The sequence below is a fragment of the Onychostoma macrolepis genome, chromosome 10 (assembly GCF_012432095.1).
Source record: "Onychostoma macrolepis isolate SWU-2019 chromosome 10, ASM1243209v1, whole genome shotgun sequence".
NCBI classification, from domain to species: Eukaryota; Metazoa; Chordata; class Actinopteri; order Cypriniformes; family Cyprinidae; genus Onychostoma; species Onychostoma macrolepis.
Window position 1 is genome coordinate 12,465,389 of NC_081164.1, and position 25,689 is coordinate 12,491,077.

The window sequence follows — 25,689 nt, forward strand, 5'->3', positions numbered from 1 at the left end:
AGATGAGATTTATCCAACAGTGTGACATCGTCTAATGGAGAGCAGCAGGGGACAGCTATGAAAGGAATGAAATATCTTGGGTTGATCTTTGTTCAGGTTGGTTACCTGGAGACTGCGGTTTTGGAGACACTACAGCGAGTCTCTTTGGGGAGGAAAGAGATGATCGGATGCCATCAGAACTCTTCTGGAATTCCTTACGGGATGCTATGGATAAAGAAAAGACATCGGTACAAGAGTTAATGGCAGTGCTCAGGAGGTTACCTGAATTAAAGGATATTCGCTCAGGGAACACACAGGAGTGCAAAGCCATGAATGCATTCACAACATTAACCATCACCCCCTTTTCCGTCTCTTTTCGTATCGCTCTCCTCTTCCACGGAGTCATAATATGGTCTCAGCGGTCTGTGGATCGATTCCAATAAGAAGCAGCCAACCACAAAATAACACAGCTGCTAAGGTCCGCCTGCCACACGGGCTGGACGAAATGACATTCTGAGAGGCTGCAGGCATTCGCGGACCAGAGCATACAGTATAAATATATTAAATGAAAAAGAAAAATAATAATAACAAAAAAAAGATTCCATCTCACAAATCTCAGATCTGTGGTCAGAGCAGGACAATAGAAAAGAGAATAGTTCTAGAAATAACCCTGATGTAAATAATAATATAAAATGGAGAAATATTACTATTTTTACACTGTAAATTAAATTTTTCACTTCATTTGAAAAAATCTTGCAAAATTATTGCCTAATATAAATCTAGTTAATATTACTTGGTATATTCAATTATTCATAAATTGTCGTCTTAGTAAACCTGAATATATTGCGCAACCTTAACTAGATTTTTCTGAGGCAATAATTTTGCAAGATTTTTTCAAGTAACGTTAACATTGAAATTTACAGTGTACTGTTACTATATATATATATATATATATATATATATATATGAAGAGTTTATTTGCAAAAATCATGGTTTTTATTATGTTGTCATGTTTTTATTGTGTCTTATTGTGTTAGTTAGCTGTTTTTTTTTGTTATTTTTTAACCTAGTCAAAAAACAAAAAAACAAAAACAAAATACAACTGCAGATTGATTGAGATTAATTGGAATGGACAATGAAAAAACATTTTTGAGAATTGTTAAAAACGGAGTTATCTGTTTTTGCAAATGAACTCTTCATGAAGAGTATATACACACTCTCTCTTTCTATGTATATATATAATATACACACACACACACAAATATATATATATATATATATATATATACATACATACAATACATATATATTTCTATTCATCAATGAATCTTGAAAAAATTATCATGTTTAATCAGTGGTGTTTTATTAGTCTCAGCCTCAGACGTCACGCCCACGGACCGCTGGCTGAACGTCTGATGCATATTGAACACGAAAGTGGAAACACTTCAGGAGTTTCGAAGTCGTCATCAGATTCATAGACATGATTGCTGAATACAGGATTTCCGGGAGATGTGTGTCGCGTTCTTTAATGTTCCGCCTGGAAACAAAGATGCCGTGATGCCAAACCCCCTCACGAAAGAAGAAAGCCGTCGTGTTTACAAATGTGACGACGAGCGCTTATCAGGATCAACTAAACGCTGGATTTTCAAAAGTATGTGAAATATTTAAAGTTCACAGCATAGAATCTTTAAAATACATCCGAGAGTTTTACACACTGGTCTGTTATTGTGGCGACATTTCCACGCACGAAACGTGACGCTGAACGAAACGAACTGTTATGATAGAAAGTGCACTAACAGAAACAGCTTTTAGAATACAAGTATAAATATTGTATATATCCTCATAACAAATTAATTACTATATTTTAATTTTACCGCCTAACGTTACCCGAACAGATATGAAGACACAGATGCTGCCTATGGGATTAGAGGAAATGATTGAAGATGCTGCTGGGATTGGAGCTTGTTTCAAATCTCCCATCTCACAACAGAAGGGTGTGCGTATGTTTTTGGGGTTGCTGCTTTTGGCTTACTTTCACCTAACAGAGCGCACACACAAACATCACATTGCAACAGGGGTCCCAGGGCACCTAATTACTGCCAGCTCATTTCGACATGTAGCAGACAGCCATAGACACCCCTCTAGAATCCCAATGGACTCCCTCCTCCCTTGGACCCCACTGTTACCCCACCCCCCCATGCTGAGACAGCACCTACGGCATGAAAAACACCGGTGCATAATGGGTGGGTGCATGCATGTGAAGATGTTTGACTCAAGTATGGTGGTCTAAAGCCGCTGTTTTATAAATTCTGTTTTCAGCAGCAGGGTCTCATGAATTTTGTCGTTGCTCACTACCTAGACAGCATGCTAACCCTAGATTGGTAGTCCATGATGTGCCAGCTGCCCCTGGCAGCCGTTTTATCCCTCCAGGGTGCTGGAGATTTTGTCAGGATGACAAAGAGGGGAGCCGCAGACAGAGATACAGTATAGACTCTCAGAGCTGTGGTTAAGGATCAGCAAATGTGGCATTGAAAATGGGACAGAACTGATAACAACATTAGAGAGGGGGACAGGTTAAAAAAAGAGAAGGATGAGGAGGAAAGAGGGCATCTTAATAGCCTCATTATCCTTTAGGCAGGGGGAAAATGATTGGTTAAATGGACACAGATGAGCTCTGATTGGATGGGCTCTTCCATAATGTCACCAACATACACAATGGTTCATCACTTGTTTTAATCGGATGATTGCTTCTTAATGATCGGCCTAATTGAGCTGAGATAAATAAGCGATTGTAAGCAAGAGTATGAAATTCAGCTAGTATGCACTGTAATGAGTATTTACTACAAGAAGTATGCTCTAAACAAGATTAATTCCACCAGAATACACTACAATTAAAGAGGTCTTTAACCTACAACAATCATGTTTAAACAAGTTTGCACTACTAGAAGTATTTTTTCAACTAGTATGCATTACACAAATATGTAGCTAGCATACACCATAAGAATGAACTAGTTTACATTACATGTCTCTCCAGTAAGTATGCACTACTCCAAGTGTGCAATTTAAAACATTTGGACTTCAGCTAGTATGTGATTCAATATGAATGCACTATGAGTATGAAATTCAACTAGTATACACTACAAGAAGTATGCTTTCAAAAAGACTAATTCCACTACAACTAGAGTAATCATCAACCAGTACTACAACAATCATGTTTAAACAAGTATGCGCTACAAGAGGTATGCACTACAAGAAGTATTTATTTCAACTAGCATGCATTATACTTCAGCTAGTAAACACTGTATTGACCTCAGAAAGTTTATATTACAACAAATTACGCTCCAATAAGTATGCACTTCAACTAGTATGTACTACAGTTTTGTTTCTTCATAATTCAGGTTGAATTTAGTCCATTTGGCATACGGAAATACAGAGGTTGCATTCTTTCGCTGATGCAGAACTAGTATGCTTTACGCAAATATGCACTTCAACTAGTATGCACTACAATTTGGTTTGCTTGTTTCTTAATAATTCAGGTTGAATTTAATTCAGTTGGCATACAGAAGGTTGCATGTTTTCTCCAATGCCATAACTAATATGCATTACGCAAATATGCACTTCAGCTAGTATAAGTAATGGACTTCAAATTGTTTACAATTACTGGCTATTAGTGGCATCCAATAGCCACATAGAGGCTAGGTAGTGGGTTCGTGACTCGTTCGCCCTTGGTCATTGTCTCATCAAAGGAAGACTGGCGATTAACTTGCTTTCGAATTTTATTAAAGCATATGAAACATAATTAGACCAATGCAATACGGTCAGCAGAAAGTTGGTTCCCATTCCTCACCCCTTCCAACCTGACAAACAATGCGGCAGAGGAAACAATTAAGAAAAAACGGAAGTGATCACCTGTACCCACGTGACCGTGAATAACCAATAAGAAATAAAGAGTTAATGCTCTTACACTGGCACTCCAATTATAATTATTCACTCATAATTATTCACTTCAAACTACACTACAAAAGGTTTCTGCTTCAAAAAGTGTCCACCTTTGTAAGAATGCAACATAAGTATGAAAATCATCCAGTATGTTTTTCTATGAGTATGTGCTACAAGAAGTATGCTTTAAACAAATCCAGCAGAAAACACTACAACTACTGTGATCTTCAACCAGTACTCAACCATGCACGTGTTTCAACAAGTACATACTATGAAAGGGGATGCACTACTAGAAGTATGCACTTCAAATAGTATGCACTATAAAAAGTATGTGCTTCAATAGGTGTGCACAACACACAAAGTAGACAAGCCTCTTTCCATGTTCTGGGCTTAAGATGAATGAGTCTGGATGGCCTACTTCCTGAGAAAGGGTGTTTCTTCTCAAGGCAAAGTCTACATTTCAATCTTGACTAAACATAGGATGCGACGTCCCCCCCAACAGGACTGTCCCATTATTCACACACGCAGAGGAGATTAATGACTCTGTAGAGGGCATGGACAGGGAGGTAGTGCTGTTTACTTATGCCTAACAAGTACACTCTCAGCTGTGTGTTGGTGCATCAGTGGAGGTCTGCCTTCAAACTGAAACCACTGTCTGAGAATTCATCATGACATTTGACAGTTCACTTCTGGCACTAGAGAAAGCATGTAACCTCTGTATTTTTCGTTGCACCAACTGAACTAAATTCAACTTGAATTATGAGGAAACAAGCAAAAAAAAGTGTAGTGCATACTAGTTGAAATGCTTATACTTATTGGAGTGCAACTTGTAAATTTTCTGAAGTCTATACAGTGTTTACTAGCTGAAGTAAATATCTGTATAATGCATGCTAGTTGAAACAAAGACTTCTAGTAGTGCATACCTCTTGTAGTCCATACCTGTTTAAACACATGCTTGTTGTAGCACTGGTTCAAGATCACTCTATAACCCCTTTAACACTGCACGTTGGTCACGGAAAATTGCCGGAGTGCCTTCTTTGTGAACGCAAACACGTCCCGGGATTAATTCCGGGACCGATCCCGGGTTGGGGACCTAGTAACATTGCCGGGTTCAGTCCCGGAATGAGCTGTGTGAACAAAAGCCAGAACCAATGCCGTAAAGGGTGTGTCGAAGTGATGACGCACATTTACCGGGTGTTTTGAAGGCAGATCAGTGTTCCTGATGAAAAAATATGTGCAAACTGTAATGAAGCAGCGATCAGGGAGTTCCTCACTGTCTGCGCTGAAGCCGAGATCAATTGCCAGCTTAACGGAATGGTACGCGTCGCATTACACATCACATCCTAATGTCACATGTCTTTATGGGATCTTTACGGGTTGTGTGTGAACATATGCACAGATTCCGGAAAATCACTGGCAGTGTGAATGAACCAAAATCAAACGATCCCGGGATGATTCTCAGAACACATTACACGTGTATTTTCTGGAATCTCTGTGTGAAAGAGGCGTAATTGTAGTGCATTTTGTTGGAATGAACCATGTTCCAATAAAAAAAAAAAGAAAAAGGAATGAACCATGTTTAGAGCATAATTCTTGTAGTGCATACTCACTGACATGCATGCTAGCAGAATTTCATATCCATTACAGCACATTCTTGAACTACATACTGGCATACTAAGTCCATATGTATGCATACTTATCAGAAAGCAACATGTAATTTGAAACAATTTGAAGTCCATTCTTTTAGTGTACACTAGCTAAAGTACATATTTGTGTAATGCATACTAGCTGAAACATACTTTTAGTATTGCAAACCTTTCAAAACACAAGGTTCTTGTAGTACTGGATGCAATTAGATTTGCTTATAGCATACTACTTGTAGTTGAGTGCAACTTGTTGTAATGTAAACTTTCTGAAGTCTATGAAGTGTTTACTAGCTGATGTACATATCTGTATAATGCATGCTAGTTTAAACGAAGACTTCTAGTCGTGCATACCTCTTGTAGTGTATACTTGTTTAAACACATGCTTGTTGTAGTACCGTTTGAAGGTCACTCTAATTGTAGTCTCAGCCTCAGACATCACGGCCACAGACCTCTGGCTGAACGTCTGATGCATTCGGCACACTTAGCTGGAAACACTTCAGGAGTTTCAAAGTCGTCATCGGATTGGTTAGATTATACAGGATTTCCGGGAGATGTGTGTGTCGCGTTCTTTAACATTCCGCCTGAAAACAAAAATGCAGTGGCGCCAAAACCCCTCACAAAAGAAGAAAGCCACCGTGTTTACAACTGTGACCATGAGCGCTTATCAGGATCAACTAAACGCTGGATTTTCAAAAGTATGTGAAAAATTTAAAGTTCGTGGCATAGAATCTTTAAAATATGTCAGAGTTTTACACATCGGTCTGTTATTGTGGCGGCATTTCCATGCCCCTAAACATTACGCGGCACAAAACGAAACGTGATTGGTTGCTTTACCTGTCAGTCATATGGCCTCTTGGGCGGGCCTTGGCCATTCAAAACGGCCAAAGTTCCCAGACGTTCAGCCGTCAGTCTGAAGGTCTGGCTACGCGAGACTACTCTAATTGTAGTGCATTCTGTTGGAATGAATCATGTTTAGAGCATACTTCTTGTAATGCATACTCACTGAAATACATCCTAGCAGAATTTCATACGCATTATAGTACATTATTTTTGATGCCCATACTAGCATACTAAGTCCATATGTGTGCATACTTACAAGAAAGTATAGTGAAACTATCTGAAGCTCATTCTTACAGCGTATACTACAGTAGCTAAAGTACATATTTGTGTAATGCATGCTAGTTGAAACATACTTCGGGTAGCGCTAACATATTCTTTAGCCATCAAAAGATCACTTTAGTTGTAGTGTATACAACTTGTACTGCATACTGGTTGAATTCGATCTTGTATAAAGCATACTTCTTCCAAGTCATATTCACTGAAATGCATACTAGCTGAATTTCATACTCATAATGCATTCTCATTAAAGTGCACACTGGCATACTAAGTTCATATGTCTTGTGTACAGGTATCGAAACATACTTTTTGTAGTGCATACTAGCTGAAGTACATACTTATCAGAGAGCAACCTTTAATAAAAACTATTTAAAGTCCATTCTTAGGCCCTGATCAGACCGAATGACTGAAAACACGAGGTGCACAGCACTGTCTTTTTTTTGGTGACTTTAAAAAAAAAAAAGAGCAGTGCGCTGCGGTTTTTATGTAGCAAGGCAACCACCAAATCAGTTGTCCTGTCTGTCAAATCAAAGGATTATAGCATGAGCGCTCTAAAATCTTTGGTTTTTGTTGTTAAGTAAACTGTCATATAAGCAAAAACATTTTTAAAAATACAGCTCCGGATAGCCCGCGAAAAAGACTCTGGACTTTTTAAACTTTCATCACCATAACGGAAGGCCCACCTCTCCATTCATTCGATTGGACAATGGAAAAAAACGGTGCGTTTAGGGCGCGAGACGCAACAGGCGGATAAAACATGAAGAGCCCGGGGTGCATAAACGGCGTGCAAAACGCTCACTGCCAGTAGAAAACAATTTTAAAAAGGCGACTCTCACTGCAAAAAACGCATTCTGTCTGATCGGGGCCTTATAGTTTACACTAGCTGAAGTACATATTTATGTAATGCATACTAGCTGAAACAAATACTTCTAGTATTGCAAAACTTCTTGAAACACAAGCTTCTTGTAATACTGGTTGAAGATCACATTGTATTCTAATGCAGTTAGCTTTGCTTAGGGCATACCTCTTGTAGTGCATACTTGTTGAAGTGCATAATGGCTGGAAATATGAAGGTTTGGTCCACTTACCCACGGGGGAGCTTCGAGGAGGGGGCAGCAGGGAGCGGCGTGTGGGTGCAGGGGTGTTGGGGGGTTGAGGGGTGTTACGGCACGGTGCTCTGGATCCATCTCCAGGAGGTGACGTGGTGACACGGTGAAGCGGTGGCGGCTCATCATTTACACTGTTGGGACCTGAAAATAACCCAAAAAGAGCCAAACTTCATCACCAAAAATACAGCACATCCACACAAATCACTTTAAAAATCTCTGTAAGTGGACTTTTATGTTCATCAGTTGAATTGCATTTAATTCATTGCGCATTACACAGTAGTCTGAATACTGCGGATTATTGTCTAGTTCCCTGATTTACTGTGAATGCTAAATCAGACTGCGCTCATCTCACCTGGTTTCTACCTGATTACATTATTCATCATCTGTGGTGGATGAGAATTCATCTAACTGCTCATTAACCCCACAACTGAACCCAGACCAGCCGTTCATCCCACTCTATGCTTGATCAATAACCGCAGCCCGGCTTGATAAGACCAAACTCTGCAATAAAATGAGAATTGCTTGCCATGTAAAAGAAAAAAACCCAAGACATAGCATCTATTCAATGAGCCATAGCCGATTTCACAAATCACACAGGTACTTTTATATAACGGGTCCTTTGAAAGACACTTTCCTCTCTACTTTAGCTTACTTTCAGACTGTAAGGCGACACCATTCTCGGGAGCCTGTATAGAACTCTGCTCTGCCACTGTTATCGCTCTGATTTATGAAGTGCTGAGAGAGGATTCCATGAACAGAAAAGAGCAGACAGATGCAGAAATGCTGACAGTACACTGTCATAAGTGCTTTTAAATACCATATTTTATAACTACCATGTAACCTGAGGAGATATTTAGAGACAGCAGCCAACAACTGCCATTAATTAAAAGAGATTTTGTTAGCATGATATATATAGCCTTTCCAAGGCCATTAAACACAGCTACACTAACAGAATCACTTATTCTCATTTATGGTAAGACTATACTGCGGTAAATGCAGTTTGAGGGTGATCTGATTAGGGTAAAGATCTGGGACGGAGTTTTGGCTGTAGAGATGGAGCTTCGGAAACAGTAGGAAGTGCTATACAGCCCTCCAGTTATCGCAGCAGGAGATGTTAAGGTGCAGAGCAGCTGAGAGACACGTTTGATTGGCTGCTGGGAAATAAACCTCGTTGCTCATTGGTGGATTATTTTCCAAATCTCTGTGAGAACCAGTTAACTGCCTGCATTGTGTGGAACTGGGTTAGTAGCACAGAGACTCAATCCTTAAGATTTTTTTCCAATTTCATCAGCACTCCGGATTTACATAATCACCCAAATGATGGGAGCATTATACTTGTGTGGGTTGGATCACATTGCACACCTAAAATATCTACAGTTAAACGTCTGTAGAAAGCGTCACATTCTATATGCATCACTTTCATGAACAAGATATCAAATTTGGTTTAAATTTAGTAATAAAAACAAATTAATTAATTAATTAAAATAAATATGAAAAAAAAATATTTATCTCATTTATCATGTATTTTCCTTTTCTGCAAATGACCAGAAAACAGGTCTGTAAAGTTTGCATCTCAATTACAAAATTTGGAAAAATTATATGATTTTGTAATTTTTCAGAAATGAACATTAAATAAATATTATATTTAAATTAATTAATAAACATTGCTTGCACACAAAAATAAACAACTAAATAAAATTAATAAAAACTAAATAATTTCAACATTTTAAAATAACAGGTTGCAAGATTTAGCCTAAAAGAATAGTTTATATGTCCTATAAAATAAAATGAAATAAAGTAAAATAAAATAAAATCTCTCAATAACTTTGGTAAAATGTCTGAGTTTGACAAATGCAGTAAACAATAAAACAAAAGTTTTATTTAAATTTAGAAATATATTCTCTGAATGTTTAAAATTCTGTCTGTGACATAAATAACTGGCAGTGCATTGTAGTGACACAGCATTACAGGATTTACAGTCTGATTTATAACGCTAAGGGATTTAGCTTCTGTCTCTCTCTCTCTAGTTCACTGAACATTTCCATTCACACAGGCAAAATACTTTTTGCATACTGCAACTATTATCTGCAGGTGTGTTTATATCATTATGCTTTTCTCGTTTTGACTAATGTTTTTAATTAAGAGAAATCTCAAATGAATTTGATTTAAATGTTTGTCTAGTTTAGAAAAAATACACTGGCAAACATGGAATAAATGGACTAAGATCACATTAGTCTTTCTTAAAAAAGAAATACAAGCTTTATAAAATAAAAAGCCACACATACACACACAGATTTAAGGCCCAGGAAATACAGTGAAGCAATTCACACATGCTGAATTTAAAATGCTGCTGACATTTGGATCATAATAAAGACAAATTCTCAGCCAACATGAGTAATAAAAATATACAATTCAGTTTGAGCTGAATAATTTATCATACAATGCACCAGAAGAGAATACAAATATAATAGAAGATTAATTTAATGCAGTGCTGGTGTGGGAAAAAAAAAATTAGCTTGTGAAGCAGGCAGAACCAAACAATCAGCACTTCTTCTCTGGTCTTCTGGCCAGTAGAGACATATGTAATGCGACAGGACAAGAAAGCAAAGAAAGTATTTTAGAAGAGATGGAGGAAAACATTGTTAGTAAGGAGGAGAGGATAGGAATGCACCCCACGTTGGGCGCCACTATTAGAGAAATAAATGATAGGCTGGGGAGGAGATAAAAGAAGGCTAGTCGGTTAAATCACTGCTGACAAGACCACTAGAGAGAAAAGGAGAGAGAGAGAGACATAAATAGAAGTGAAAATAGAAAGCAAAGGGATCCAAACAGAATGACAATATCTGGGAGGCAGGAGCTCACCTTAAGCATAAGGATTGGCATGGCTTATAAAATGACAGAGGAAATGTTATGGGAGCAGATGTTATTCCAGCACAGAAGGTTATTTCCCATCTAGCAACATTTAGATGGCACAGAAAGAGAGAATCAGAATGAAAAATCAGGCCCGGTGAACACAGCAGTGACCCATTAAGAGATGGAGCTTGCAATGCATTATTAAGCACAGAGCATCAGAGGTGCTCCTGAGGATGTCTGGAAGTAAACATTATGCAAATCCAACTCACAGCCACATGTCAGGATGGCTGCCACTTCAGTACTAATACCATAAGGACCTGAGAAATACTGACTCACTGCTCAGAACTGCTTGCCCGAAGTGGACAGATGGGCCAAAATGAACAACAACAACAAAAAACATCATTGCATTTTAATGCTTTTTTTAGCCTATCCAGTTGAACCCACTGGATGTGGTACTGCTACATTGTTCATTCAAAATATTGTGGAAAAAGAGAACATCAATGCGGAGAAAAGTATAAAGATGTTCTGAGCTCGGACCAGTTTGTTTGCGTCGCGGTCTGAGCTCATTAACGGTCCGCGCTGAACAGCTCAAACGAGTAGTGAGATTTTGTTACGCTTTTGTTTCGTTTGCCGTTTGATGTTTCTCATATACAACACAAATGGCAGCGTACGCAGTGGTCATGCCAGTGTGAACGCTCACAAAATTTAGTCGCACCAGAAGAAAAAATGGTTGCAAAATGCGAAAATGAAATGAAAAAATTTACTCTTTGTTATTGGTTTTTGGTCCTTTGTATTAAACTACACTGTAAAAAGGGAGATTCTCAATTTTTTGTTGTATAAACTTAAAACGACAAGTTGAGAAAACTCAAAAATCTGCTGAAGCTGGTTGCCTTAAAATTTTACGTTGGCTCACCTTTTTTTTTTTTTACAGTGTACACATACATGCATGATGCTGTTTTGTTTCTAATTGTTTTAGCAACTTAATTATATATGGTTTAGAAACATTATTTTACACACTATGCACTTTTTTCAAAGATAGTTGTGTTATTTTGTTGCTTTGAAGAAACGTGCATTAGTAATATTTTGCTCTATGTGCCCTCTTGTGGCTTCAGGATAGAAGCCAAAAGCTTTTTTCCCTCTAACTGAACGTATGCCTTTTAAATTCGAATATTGATAGTATTTAAGTACAAAATTCAAATTTAGTTTTTCAGCCATTTTGACAGCCTATTAGGTAGTGTGCACTAGGTAATATAATCACAAACTTATGTGCAATGTGCACTGGATAGTGTAGTACAAAACTAGTACAATAAAGTACTTGTTTTGTAGTAAAGTACTGAAGTAAGTATTGAACACATAAACTCTATACAAAACTCTACTATACAAAATGTAGTGTGCACTAGGTAGTATAGTGTGCCCTAGGTAGCGTAGTGTTCACAAACTTGTTTGCATTAAAAAAGTACTATAGTGTACTATAATATAGTGTGCACTAGATATTGTACTACAAGTACTAGTACACTGTGTGGTGTGCACACAAGAAATTACATAATGTACACAAAGTATTGTAGTACAGTGTGAATGCGCAAGGTATTGTGCACTAAAACAAACATTAGGTAGTGTTCTCTATGTAATACAGTACTAATACACAAAATGTAGTGTGCACTAGGTAGCATAGTGTGCACTAGGTAGCGTAATGTTCACAAACTTGTTTGCATTAAAAAGTACCATTATTATGTAGTGTGTGTACTAGGTAGTGTACTACAAGTACTAGTAAACTGGGTAGTGTGCACAAGAAATTGCATAATGTGCATATAAAGTACTGCAGTACAGTGCGAATGCACAAAGTATTGTGCACTAAAACAGAAGCATATTGGGTAGTGTGCTCTACGTAATACAGTAATAATTCACAAAATGTAGTGTGCACTAGGTAGTGTAGTGTTCACAAGGCATAACAAGACAATGTAATGTGCACTAAGTAGTGTAGTATTGTGCATTAAAACACAAGCATATTAAGTAGTGTGCTCTATGTAGTAGAGTACTAGTTCAAAAAGTAGCATGCAGTAGGACATCAGGTAGTGCAGTACAAAATCACAAAGTGGTGTGCACTAATATGCTAATATTATGCAGAGTGCACTAGAAAGTATAGTACAAAACATTAGGATATTGTGCTCTAGGCCAGTGGTTTTCAAACCTGTCCTGGAGGCACCCCTGCCCTGCACATTTTGTATGTCTCCCTTAATAGACACATCCAAATCAGGTCTTGCAGTCTCTACTAATGAGCTGATGATTTGAATCAGGTATGCTAGATGAGGGAGACATGCAAAATGTGCAGGGCAGGGGTGCCTCCAGGACAGGTTTGAAAACCACTGCTCTAGGCAGTGTCTTCTATATCGGTGGTTCTCAATTCCAGTCCTGGGGGCCCCCTGCTCTGCACATTTTGCATGTCTCCCTTACTTAACACATTGAGATCATCAGCTCGTTAGTTGAGATCATCAGCTCGTTAGTTCAGTTCATGATCTCTCTCCTAACGAGCTGATGATCTCAATCAGGTGTGTTAAGTAAGGGAGACATGCAAAATGTGCAGAGCAGGGGGCCCCCAGGACTGGAATTGAGAACCACTGTTCTATATAATACAGTACTAGTACAAAAAGTAGTGTGCACTACAACATTAGGTAGTGTGCACAATGTAGCATAATACAGTATCAAAATCAAAAAGTGGCAATAAAACAGTATCATAGGAAGTGTGCACTAGATGTTGAGTAGTACTAGTAGATCTAGTACACAGGGAAGTTTGCACTAAAACACAGGGACAATGGTATTCATTTTCAGGCCAAAAAATAGATCAAACCATAACTGGTCGACATTTTGATTTCAATAATGAATCCAACAAAGGTCACAAAGACTATCTAACTATTAGTGTGCACAATTGTTTGTGTTTTTCTTTATGTTTTAACCACTGATATACTCTGAGAAGATACTTTTTACATATCAGGCTGACCACGGAACACACTATCGAAGGTTAATGTATTAAATTAAGAAATTGAGCCAGGAGGTACTGGAATATCAGAAGATACAGCACTAAACAGCCTGGCAGCACCCTGAGAAACACACTCTCTCTTGCTCTCTCTCTGGGAGGCTTAAGAGGGATAACGGAAAAGGAAGCTAGCTGAAACAGAGAACTGGAGATGGCTTGGGATTTTGCAGAAGAAAAGCCTGGTCTGACTCCTCATCCACAGCAAAAAACCCATAAAAGCTTTCAGGGAAACAGACAGAATGGGATTAAGACATGAGGTAATCAGAACATCATTATCAGGCTCGTATGAGGTTAGCAAAGAGGAGTGAGCAGGTCAGTGCTAATGCTAATATGCTAATGCAGGTAGACATACTACCATTCAAAATCACGGTCATATTAATATTTAAGAGTAATACTTAACAGCTAGTTCTAGGCCACATACATCAAAATCTGACCTATCTCAGATTTACAAAGCACAGCTGCGTAATGCGAAGGCAGGAGGATACAGACAGCCCATATGGGTAAAAATAGAGAAAAAGTTCATTAGCATCTCTCTGCGCAGCAGGATCAACCAGAGCTCAGCGGTTTGGTGAGAGCGTGAGTCAGCAGTACCCAGAGCACAGACTGCCCAATGTAAAATCTGACAGTCAGAGAGATGCGGGATTTAGAAGTACACTCACTAAACATACCAATGAGAGACGCTACAAACCTGTAGTGAAGCAGTGTATACTTCAGTGTGTGAGAATGTTCCTGTGTGTGTAAGTGTGCATATTTGCTGTGGTGTGTTTGTGTGAGAAACCATCTGTTCTCAGCAGTGTGCATGAGTCAGAGATGGGCTGGAGCGATGGCATCTGTGCTCTCACACCTCCCCCTTCTTCACCTCTCCTCACTTCCTACTCTTACTTCTCTTCCATGTGTTTTCCTTTCAGACTACACTGTGCAGTGTGCACTAGGTAGTGAGTACAAAGTGGCACAATAGGTAACTGTGTTTTAATTACATACTGTGTAGTATTAAATTATGAGACGTGCATTACGCTTGTCCTAAATAATATGTGAGATTGGAATTTGGAAATAATGTACACTACATTAAAACTGTATGCAAATGGTGCTTGGATACTTTACTTTTATAGTTTTTCTGAACTTGTTCTAATCTACTGACTTACTACCAGTGTTGTTATTATGAACTAAAACTAAAATTATTACAAAATCACTTTCTGTAATCCAAATAAAGCTGAAATAAAATAAAATAAAATATAAATATTAGATGAAACTTTTTTGCAACTAACTGAAAGTATTAAAATGACTGAAAATAAATAAAATAGAAAATAAATTCCTTAAAGTTATATAGACATTTAATAAAAAACTAATACAATTTACAAAACACAGAAAAATTACTGAAACTTGAAAATATACAAATAAAATCTAATTCCAAATAATAAATAATGTAAATAGTTTAAATTACATTAAAAAAAACTGTAGCCTAATAGCATTTCATCATTAAGATACAATTATAGTTTTAAAGACCATCTTGAATTAGTTTTCATTTTTATATTTTTCATTTTTATTTTTAGTTTAATTTTAGTTATTTTGATGTGTTTTTTTCTTTAAATGCCAATATAGTTTCCCCCCTTCAGTTTTAGTTATTTTAGCCATTTAGTCAAACTAAATAAAAATGAGAAATGTTACCTTGGCAACTACCTGAAATAAAATAAGTTTAAGCTTTTATTTATTTATTTTTAATTATTATTCTTATTTTATTTAAAATTTATTTCAAGCAACAAAATGTTTTTTTTTTTTTTTTACAGTTCTAGTTTAGGTTAACTGTAATAACCCTAGTATAAGTACGCAAATTGAGATGGAGCCAACATTACTTAGTGTGCAAATGGTAACATGCACTACAAAATGAGCATAGGTACATGTAACATTCTACAGAATTACCACAATTCATATTCTATCTCAAAACTGGAATACAAGGTAGTGCCCCATCAATTAATATATAATGTAGACCTACTGCACAGTTAACATACACAATGCACTGTAGTGTGTATTACAAAACTAGAGAACTAGGTAGTAGCTCACCTGGCAGAGAAGTTCAGCTGTGGATGACTAGGTAGTGTCTATTACAAACCAATCCAAGCACACTACTGCAGGTAGCACTAGACATTCCACTATAAAAACAGGTAGGCTATATTCACTACAATACTGATATTCTGCCTCTCATTTTCTCCTATCTATTTTTTGTCAACAGCTGTGTAAGTGGTGCAAGTTCCCAAGTGCAGAACACAATGCTGATCTCAGACAATATTCACACATGTTCTCCTCAGAGATTGTTTCTCAGATTAAAACCTGTCCAGGTGGGAGTTAGATGTTACATAACTCACCTTGAGTACACAGACACTTGTATAAGAGGGATCTATGGCACATTAGAACAGACCTCGAACCCTTTCAATAGAAACCAGGGTGGTCTACAAGATCAATATCGTTACAGAAAGACCCTTTAGATGTTTAGTCACATCTAAAAAGGACGAAATGAAAATCAATAAAAGCAACATCACCTTGACTGAAGGTCATTGTCTTTGCTTTAGAGTGTAGGCATTTATATACTGTATATGTGACTGTGTTTGTAATCTCCTTGGGTTGTTCTTTACTTTGCTGTTGCTGGAAAGGTCACATCTGAGATGTTCCAGCTTGTTAGCGTGCCTCAAGTTAAAAGTGTTACTGCACACTATATGAAATGTATTTTTTACAAGCATCTCAACTAGAAAAACTTCAAACTTGTGACTTGAATTTCCAGACTCTTGATGATTTTACTTGAGGAGATCAGAAATATCCCAGAGACCAGAGGATGAGTCATGTTCAAGGAGCGACTGTCACTGAAGAAACCCCCTTCAGACAATGAACCGAGACTCCGACGAAGAAGAAAAAGAAAGAATTAAGAGTTTTTGGCATAATCCCAACAGGCTGCAGCATGAGATCGCATCCATCAATCCTGCATGCAAGCTGGGAGCTCACACCAACAAACTGACAGTTAGCAATCTCTAAAGATGAATTACACCCAGACAGATTAAAAAAAAGGATAAAAAAGAGGATATGTTTCTCTAACCGGAGAGAAGGATAAGAAGTGTGATATTTGAAATTGCTGAAAACTGCATCTTTTATTGTGCTCTGTCTGAGAGTGAAGGTGGGACTGTGATCTCTCTATATAAAGAAACTCTGTCTGGGTCTTTGTTAAGGTCAGATGATGCTGGGTTTCTCAGAAGCTCACAGTCAGAAGCCAACAGCTTCAAACAGAGTGTTGCCTTTCAGAGCAGTGGCTAATATAAGCCTGCTATTAGCCATTCACTCCCTGCTGGTACAAAGAGGACAAAGTCAGAGACAAAGACGCAAAGAGATGAATGCGTATAATTATCAATTAATTGTTGTTTTATTTGGTTTCATAGCAAAGTTCATTTACAACTTGTTATAACAGCTACTCCTGTTAGATATAATTGTTCAATTTTTCTTAAAGGAATAATTTTTTTTTTTACTAACCCACACATCTAAAATTCTAAGACTTTCTTTTTTCTGTGGAATGCAATAGGACGTGCAGCTCTTTTCCATACAATGAAAGTGAATGGGAACCAATGCTGTCGAACATTAAAATGGTCAATTCTGACTTGTGCGCTATATTCCAAGTTTTCTAATGCTGTACATGAAATGTATAACAGAGACAATTTATAATTTAATGTATTTTTGATAAAAATCTTCTGTCCTCCACACTGTTGCTATTGTTAACTAAACTATTAAAAATTATTTTTTGGTAATTGAAATAAAGCTGAAATAAAATATTATAACAATTCTATATATTTTTAATAGATTAAAAATGTAAAAAATAAATACATTTTAAATGTTGTCTTGGGGTGTGGTGGTCTGTGAAATGATCGGAGAAAATATTCCTTTGGAATCAAAACTTTGTTATTGCATATCCTGAAAGTATGTCAGTAAATGCAAGCAAAAAGAAGCTAAATGTGTTATTGCTTTAGTATGGAAAAACATCAAAAGACCTGTTTTTTCACAGTGGATTAAAGAAATGTCTGACAACCTTGCTCTTGAAAAATTAACATATGCTATAAGAGGTAAAGCAGAGGTTTTTAAAAGGTGCGGTCCCCTTTTAGGCAATTTGTAAATAGATAGATAAAGTGGAATGTTATGACTATTATGATGACTGTAATTTGAAATCCAATGTACTATAAATTTACTTATATTTTAAAAATACATCAGTGAATGTTATTTCATTATCTTTATTTCTATTTCATTTTTGTATTTGTATATATTAATTTATTTTATAACTTATTATTTTTTATGTTATTTTCTGTTTGATAAATGTAGGGGTGGGAAAGTATACTCTGTAATGTTATATAATTTGATATTCTGCAGTGTTCATGGGGGTTTTGTAACAAAATTAATAAAAAAAGAAATGTTGCCTTGGCAACTAACTGAAACAAGTTAAAAACTAAAATCACTAAAACTAAGACAGAAAAAGAGATAATTAAAGCTAAATGTAATTTTAAAAAATGACAAAGGCACATAACAAAATGTCTAAACTTTGGGCTAAAATAAAAATAAAAATGGAAAATATTAATGAAACCATAAAGGTATACAAATAATACTAATACCACTGCTATAACATGTCACACAAATTGTATGGACTATGCACTTTTATTATGCACATTTTTAGAGCTCAACAGTCCCCATTCACTTTCATTGTATGGAAAAGAGCTGCATTAACATTCTACCTAATATCTATTATTGTTCTCAATGTGAGAAAGTGTTTGGAATGACATAAAAGTGATCAACCCTTAAATGCATGGATGTTTCGCCAATCATTATTACATATATGGGTCTTTAGTGACCCGGACCTATATATCCAACATGGACAGATCTCTAATTGCTGCAACAACATAAAACTCTCCTGATATTTTAATAACAATTATGAAAGAATAAAATAAAGCATATTTCTAGAAACTTTGAAGGGTTCAATTTGAACAGATGATTTTACCATCACTGTCATCGTCAGAGCGCACTTCCCCATCTGGCTCATATTCGGGATCTTAACCATATTCTCAAAATTATCATTTTCAATGACTTCAAAAAGACCCGAGGTATGCATTTAAGGGTTAGATGACTAGAAAAACAGAATTGTTGTTTTTTTTGCCTCAACTATCCCTTTAAGAGTTTCCTCCGATATTTCAGACAAAATCAAGCCATGACATTAGACTAACAAAGGCCATGTGACAGATCTCATCTCCCTCTACAGATCAGATCTCATACTGCCTCTACACGAGGATGACAATGAGAGCCAAATATTGACTGTCCGCTCCACCTATCTGGCAGCTCAAACACTAATGACAGCTTAATAAGTCCAGTAGCATTTGCCGCCATCATTCACACTCTCCAATTCAGCCAATTACAAGTGGACTAGCCTCAATCAGTCAGACCTGAGAAATCGATCAACTGTCTGTGACGCCCAGTCCCGCCGGGAGATTTCTGGTATCTACAGGAATCCTAGGTCAATATGTCACACTGATTCAGCACAGAGCCTAAAGCAACAGCCAGTCATTACACCAGTAACAAATACACACGTCCTGCAAATGCCCTTGTTTACCTAAGCGCACAGGTGGTCACGACACATGGGGAAAAGTCTTGTGCCATAATACTACACAGTACTATTTACACACCCAAAGATCTAATAATAGTCACATTCTCAGTTACATCTAAAGGCTAATCATTTTATCTAGTGTTTGACTGCTTTTTGTATTGGGTCCAGGCCTCGAGACAGTCAATATGCAGTCGAAACACCATCAGATCTGCAATCAGCCCTGTAGCACGTTCAACACTTCAGAGAGAGAGAGAGAAACACTCATTTGCACCTCTGACTTTCATATTAAATAGTGTGGAAGGATTGTGAAAATACGATGACTATAAATAGATTTGATACGTACAGGCATTGCACGTATGGATGATCGCACGGCTGTACTGAATATTATGCACACTGAGTGAATCACAGCCCTAATTTCAAAGAAGAATAATGAGCTTCGCTATGGAAATTTCAGTAATGAGTTCTATATTAACAGGCACACAGTAAGTCAGGACATGACTATAGTGAGATAAATCATGTTAGAAATTTTGTAGATAAAAAAAACAGTTTGGAATGACCCCAATTATATCTGCAGTGGCCCAAAAATTATAATTGACAGTTAGTAATGTCTGCATGTTATTCTTTAGATAACAATATTCCAAATTCAGTGGTACAGCATATGCATCAGTGTTGTTATTGTTAACTAAAATGAAAACTGAATCTATTAAAAATTGTTTTTGGTAACAAAAATAAAGCTAAAATATAAATATTAGATTAAACTTAAAAAATGTATTGTCTTGGCTGAAATAAATAAGTTTAAGTACTACAATTACCTAATCTAAAATAAAATTTTGAAATAGAAATAAAATGGAAATATTTTATTTTTAATATTAAAATAGAAATATATATATATATATATATATATATAAAATACTAATAAAATGATAAAAGCACTTTATGTAAAAGTACTAACACATTAAAATAATAAGAAAATTTAAATTAATACACACTCATCTTGTTGTCTTGGCTGAAATAAGTAAATATACAATTAATTACTAAGTAATATTAATTAACATACTTATTATAGGGCTAGGATTAGGTTTGATTTACGGTTAGTTTGTTTGTAATTATGCATAATATACTGTTATTACTATAGTAAGTACATACATGTGTAAAAGGACACTGTATAAAAAAAAAAAAAAGTGTTACCAATATTTTATCTGATGTTTTATCATTTTCACAAGTGTGCTGTCCTTCTTTAAAATTCATTTGTAAAAAATTAATGTATACAAAATTGCTATTGGGGCGGCCGCAACAGAACACGGCACACCGAATCCTTCCCTCTGCATTTTTCTCCTGCATCTGTTTGCTCCATACATACAGGACTGTGAACGGTGAGGGATTCCTCTTCCCAAAGTGATTTCAGGATAAAAAGACTTGATGACATAACTCATCCAGTGACGCATGTAACACCGGATGCCTGAATCTGCAGCCACGTCAACTGTTACCAGGAGAAGACCGGCCAACATCACTTATGTAGGTCGCATTAAAAACACATGCGGCACACGCAGATGCCAATTTTCAAAGACGGCCCCCTCTAAGAGCAGACTAGAATCTACTTCAGCAGAACTGAGCAGAGCAGCTCTGATCATACTGAGGATTATTCGTGTTGACTCACGGAGCTAGTTATGAAAGAAGCCCGCTTGGATCAAACGCAAAGTTTCTTTCGTGACCTAAAGCAAAGGCCAACAAAAAAGTCTGATTTTAAGAAAAAAAAAATTTAATTACTGCACTTTTTCGTGCTTTTCATCTATTGTGCTGAATATCCTATGATTCCATGTTAGAGCAAGAAGTTATGAGCAGAATATATTAATGAAAGGGGACCTGCACGCTGCTTGTAGGCGGAGTTAATAAAATGATGCAAATTGCATTATAATTAACTCTAAAAAGTGGAGCATTACCCTTTTATGTAAACTGTACTTTAGGGATCTCGCATAACAATGCACTCAGCTACAAGCACTTTAGATGTAGTAGTGTACAGACGTTCAGTGGCCCAAAAGGGCTTGTATTTTTAACACATTTACATTTTTTAGGACTACAATTAGAGTGAAAAATATGAATATCAATATCTTTTGTTTAAATGACAGCTGACCTTTTGTATGAAGGCTTTTACATCATCAGTGTCAAAAAATTGCAAACACTAGTGTTAGTAAGATTTTATTAGATTTTTTAAAGAAATTAATATTTATTCATCCATTAAACTGATTAAAAGTGGCAGAAAAAAAAACATTCACAATGTTGCAAGATTTCTATTTCGAATGAATGGTGTTCTTTTAAACTTTCTATTCATCAAAGAATCCTTAAAGAGTTAGTTCACCCAAAAATGAAAATTCTGCCATTAATTACTCACCCTCATGTCGTTCATCTTCGGAACACAAATTACAACACAACACGTTGCTGTCTATGGAGGATCAGAAAGCTCTCGGATTTCATCCAAAATATCTTAATTTGTATTCCAAAGATGAACGAAGGTTTTACGGGATTGGAACGACACGAGGGTGAGTAATTAACGACAAAATTTTCATTTTTGGTTGAACTATTCCTTTAAAAACAGATGTTTTCACACAAATATTAAGCAGGACAACTGTTTTCAACATTAATAATTATAAGAAATGTTTCTTGAGCAGCAAATCAGCATATTAGAATGATTTCTGAAGACTTCATTTGACACTAAAGACTGGAGTAAAGAAAAACTGCTGAAAATGTAGCTTTACCATCATGGGAATAAATTCCATTTTAGAATATTCAAAAAGAAAACATATTTTAAGTGGTAAAAATGTTTCAAAACATTTTCAATTTGGACAGACTTTCAGACCCCACTGTACATTTAAGTCTGCATTAATTAATCTGAATGTATAGTATTTGTGCTTCAGTAACTTACGGTAGGTGGGTCGGCAGGGGTCACTCCGTGTGCTGTCGGTCGAGTGGTTGCTGGACACAGAGGAGACACTAGAGCTCCGAACAAACCCAAAGGCGGCCAGACGAGCCGGCGGGAGGCGTGAGTAACCGGGAGGACGCAGGCCAGACTGAGATGGCTTCGGCAGCAGCGATTTAGCAGCTAACCCAATCGCCACTGGCTTTCTCTGATCTGAGGGGGAATAAAACTATGATTAGTACTCAAACTAATTCAAAAGACACCATTTGTAAAATAGAGCTTTGGGCAATAAAAGTTACACACTGCTTTTCTAGTATATGTCAATATGGGGGTCAACTATGCATAACATATTCTTGTAATACTGCTGTGACAAAATGAGGCATACATGGTCACATGACTGATTCAGTTGAGAAACAGATGGAACACAAGGAACAAAGAAAGTGAGTGTGGTGTCCCGAAATGAACTATTTCTAAGCAGACTAGCCTAAAAGAGACTCACAGTAGGAAAGAAAGAGAGAGAAACTGTTTTACGACCTCTCTCTGGTGCGAGGTAAAGATTGCTTTAAAAAGCTGAAAGAAAGAATCATAAAGAGGTTGGCGGCTGTCTGCCTCCTCTGACCACAGCATGTCATGGCCATTCATCAACATCTATACCACTGTAGTATTCACATGGAGAAGAGCGATGAGTCACAATTCTCATCCACTTAGGGAGTCTAATTTAATACAAAATGTTTGCCAAAACATATCATCTTAGATGGCTCATAAAATCCTTATATGAGCTTGAAAAGTGTTAATATAAAACTGAACGGAGTAATAATTTATTAATTTATTAATTATGTGCAATATAAGTGGATGGTTTTAGGCTTTTGCAATTTTTGAGCATAATGAACTATTTTATTTTATTTTATTTTAGACACTGTCCAACAAATGAAATCCCTTACATATGTGGAAACTTAAGCCTAAAAACAAAATATGCTGTATTTTCAATTATTTTCTGAACTGTCTTCACAAAAGCGACATTTATTTAATTAAAAATACAGACAAAACGTTATATATATATATATATATATATATTAAAAATGTAATTTATTCATTTTAAAACCTTTTTTCCCATTAAAAACAACCATTTCAGCGTCTGGTGCTTAACATGAGCTTACAATCACTAGCAAAAGCTCTTTCTTTTTTAATTAGTCCAGGAGGCCAATCGTTTAAGAGGCCATTGGTTCCTCTAAAACCAGCTCTGCACAAATTATTACAATATCAGTGCTTAATAAAGGCCTCAACTGAATAAAGTAATGGGTTTTCCTTACCCCATGTGCTTATTATTACACCAGTAAACATGATAACAGCTGTTTACATACAATTAAGAAGGATTAATATGAATATCTGTTGTCTTTTGCTTTCCCTATCAGTTCTTTGCACTGTAGGTCTTCACATCAGATACCTGTACTGCTGGACCACAGAGACTGTCCTGCTGTCGAATCAAAAAATTATGATTTCGTAAAGAACAGGAAGAAGACGAAAGTCGCAGAAAAATATACATAAATATCCACATGCAAAGAGCTACCGCAGGGTGAATTTAGGGACCCACTTCAAGGCTTGCTTTGAACTCCCAGACTCCCCTAACCCATGGTCGTAATTTGGGGCAGGTGGAGAGAATGATCCCCTCCTGCTCTCTGAGATAAAGCACTTTGACTTTCTGTCCCTGCGATTGCAGCAAAGCGTAGCGCATACTAAATGACAATCTACGATTTCTCATTTCGTCTGTCGCATTCTCAAATGTTTATTAGACTGCAGTGTCAGCAGTATGCTTCAGATACGCATTCTTCACAAATGAAAATGCACACATACACACTCAAGCAAATGCACACAACAAAGCACCCTCTCATCCATTCATCTCTAATCAAAGTTGCCCCGGCTCCATCGCTTCCCCCAGCGACCCCCCCACCCCAACCCCAGGCCATCAAGGTCTTTAATGAAATTGCAGGCAGCTTCTCCTCCATGTGAGGGTGATCATTAAAGATAAATGTGTTGGTGTTCTCCCTCTCCGATTTTTTTTTCTCCATCAATCGTCTTTATTCCTTCCTGTTCCCCATATTTCCAGACTTGCCCAGATCACACAAAATAGTCATCCATCATGGCTTTGATTTAGCATTTTCACTGTTTATTTAAATTTTTTCCTACAATGAAAGTGAGTGGTGACCAAAGCTGTTCCAACTCACTTTTACTGTATGGAAAAGAGAAGCTTGCACATTCTGCTAATCAGAAATTGACACAATTTTCATTTTTGGGTGAACTGTCCCTTTAACACCAAAGGGGTGTCGTTTTCCCAATCTGTTTTGGGAATAAATAAGAAGTGTGTGTGTGTGTGTTTGTATGCAAATTTATTATTATGGCTTGCAGCACAAGAACCCATTGATTTCTTACTGAGTGTTAAAATGCATGAATACATTACTAGAGCACTTTCAACAAGCCCTCATTTAAACAATGATAAACCACATCAATGAAAAATGAAATACTTCTAAAACTGTATGTCATGTTGATAAAAACACGAACATGCATTGCACAATAAAAAAAGATGGTACTCTGCTGGTCAGTTAACCTCTGATTTTAGTGATTGCTATCTAAAAACATGACATGAACCCTAACTAGCAATCAGTGATTCTTTGATATTGTTCTTCAGTTTATTGTACTTCATTGCATTAGACAACTTCCACAAAGATCAAAGACAGCATTTCAAAGGAGCCCAGTGACCAGAATCAAATGTTTTCATTGTTTGAGAGTGTGAATAAATAATGTAGCATGAGATGACGATAACTACAATGGGAAATTATTTTCCAACTTTAGCAAGACAAGCAAAAGTCTAGTCATACCAGGAGAGGTTAACCTTCCTCTTGACTTCTTCTATATTGCTGCAGGAGTAAAACTCAAGCCTACGCACTAGACTGTCTCTTTATCTTTTGTAGCATAAGCATCTTTACACCATAAAAATCATATCATGTCTCAACTACAGTTAATAATAATGACCAGGCATAGTTATTGGCATGAATTAACTGTTAATTGCTTTGCACTTCAAAGCATCACAAACAGAGCCAAACAGCAAGAAATCGGCATCCGCATGCATTAATGGAGACTGTCATGGGTTTTCAGTGAGATAACAGTATGCAGATAGACAGATGCCCTCTAGAAAAAAAAACATGGAGGGTGATGGCAATGCTGGTGGTGGATTTAAGATGAAATAATTCATATCTTCACCTTGGCAGGCAAAGTTGTCGGAAATGAAGTGCGCTTTAGAAATGGAGGGGAACTTTTAAGCTCAGACAGAACTCCCTCATGGCAAAAGATGAATGTGAATTTTATTTATATTCAACTGAATGCCAGGAGGTAAAGTGTATTTTACACTGACTAGCGGCTGAGATGAGTTTATCTGTAACAATTACAAATGCATTGCTGACAGGGATGAAAAGACTTCATATGGCGTTCTC

The 25,689-nt window shown here is 36.8% G+C and overlaps 1 protein-coding gene across 4 annotated transcripts in view; it reads right to left on the minus strand.

Annotated features, from left to right (window-relative positions):
• The window catches only part of mtus2a (microtubule associated tumor suppressor candidate 2a), a 75,467-nt gene that overhangs the window by 13,844 nt on the left and 35,934 nt on the right, over positions 1-25,689 (minus strand). For all 4 annotated transcript variants that reach the window (XR_009273244.1, XM_058790395.1, XM_058790394.1 and 1 more), the window contains exons 4-6: positions 22,211-22,417; positions 7,769-7,930; positions 106-204 (exon numbers count right to left, since the gene is read on the minus strand). Coding sequence is in view for 3 of the 4 variants with exons in the window: in XM_058790395.1 (XP_058646378.1) it covers positions 106-204; positions 7,769-7,930; positions 22,211-22,417 (468 nt within the window). In the remaining variant the exon portion in view is untranslated. The remainder of the gene's footprint in view (positions 1-105; positions 205-7,768; positions 7,931-22,210; positions 22,418-25,689) is intronic.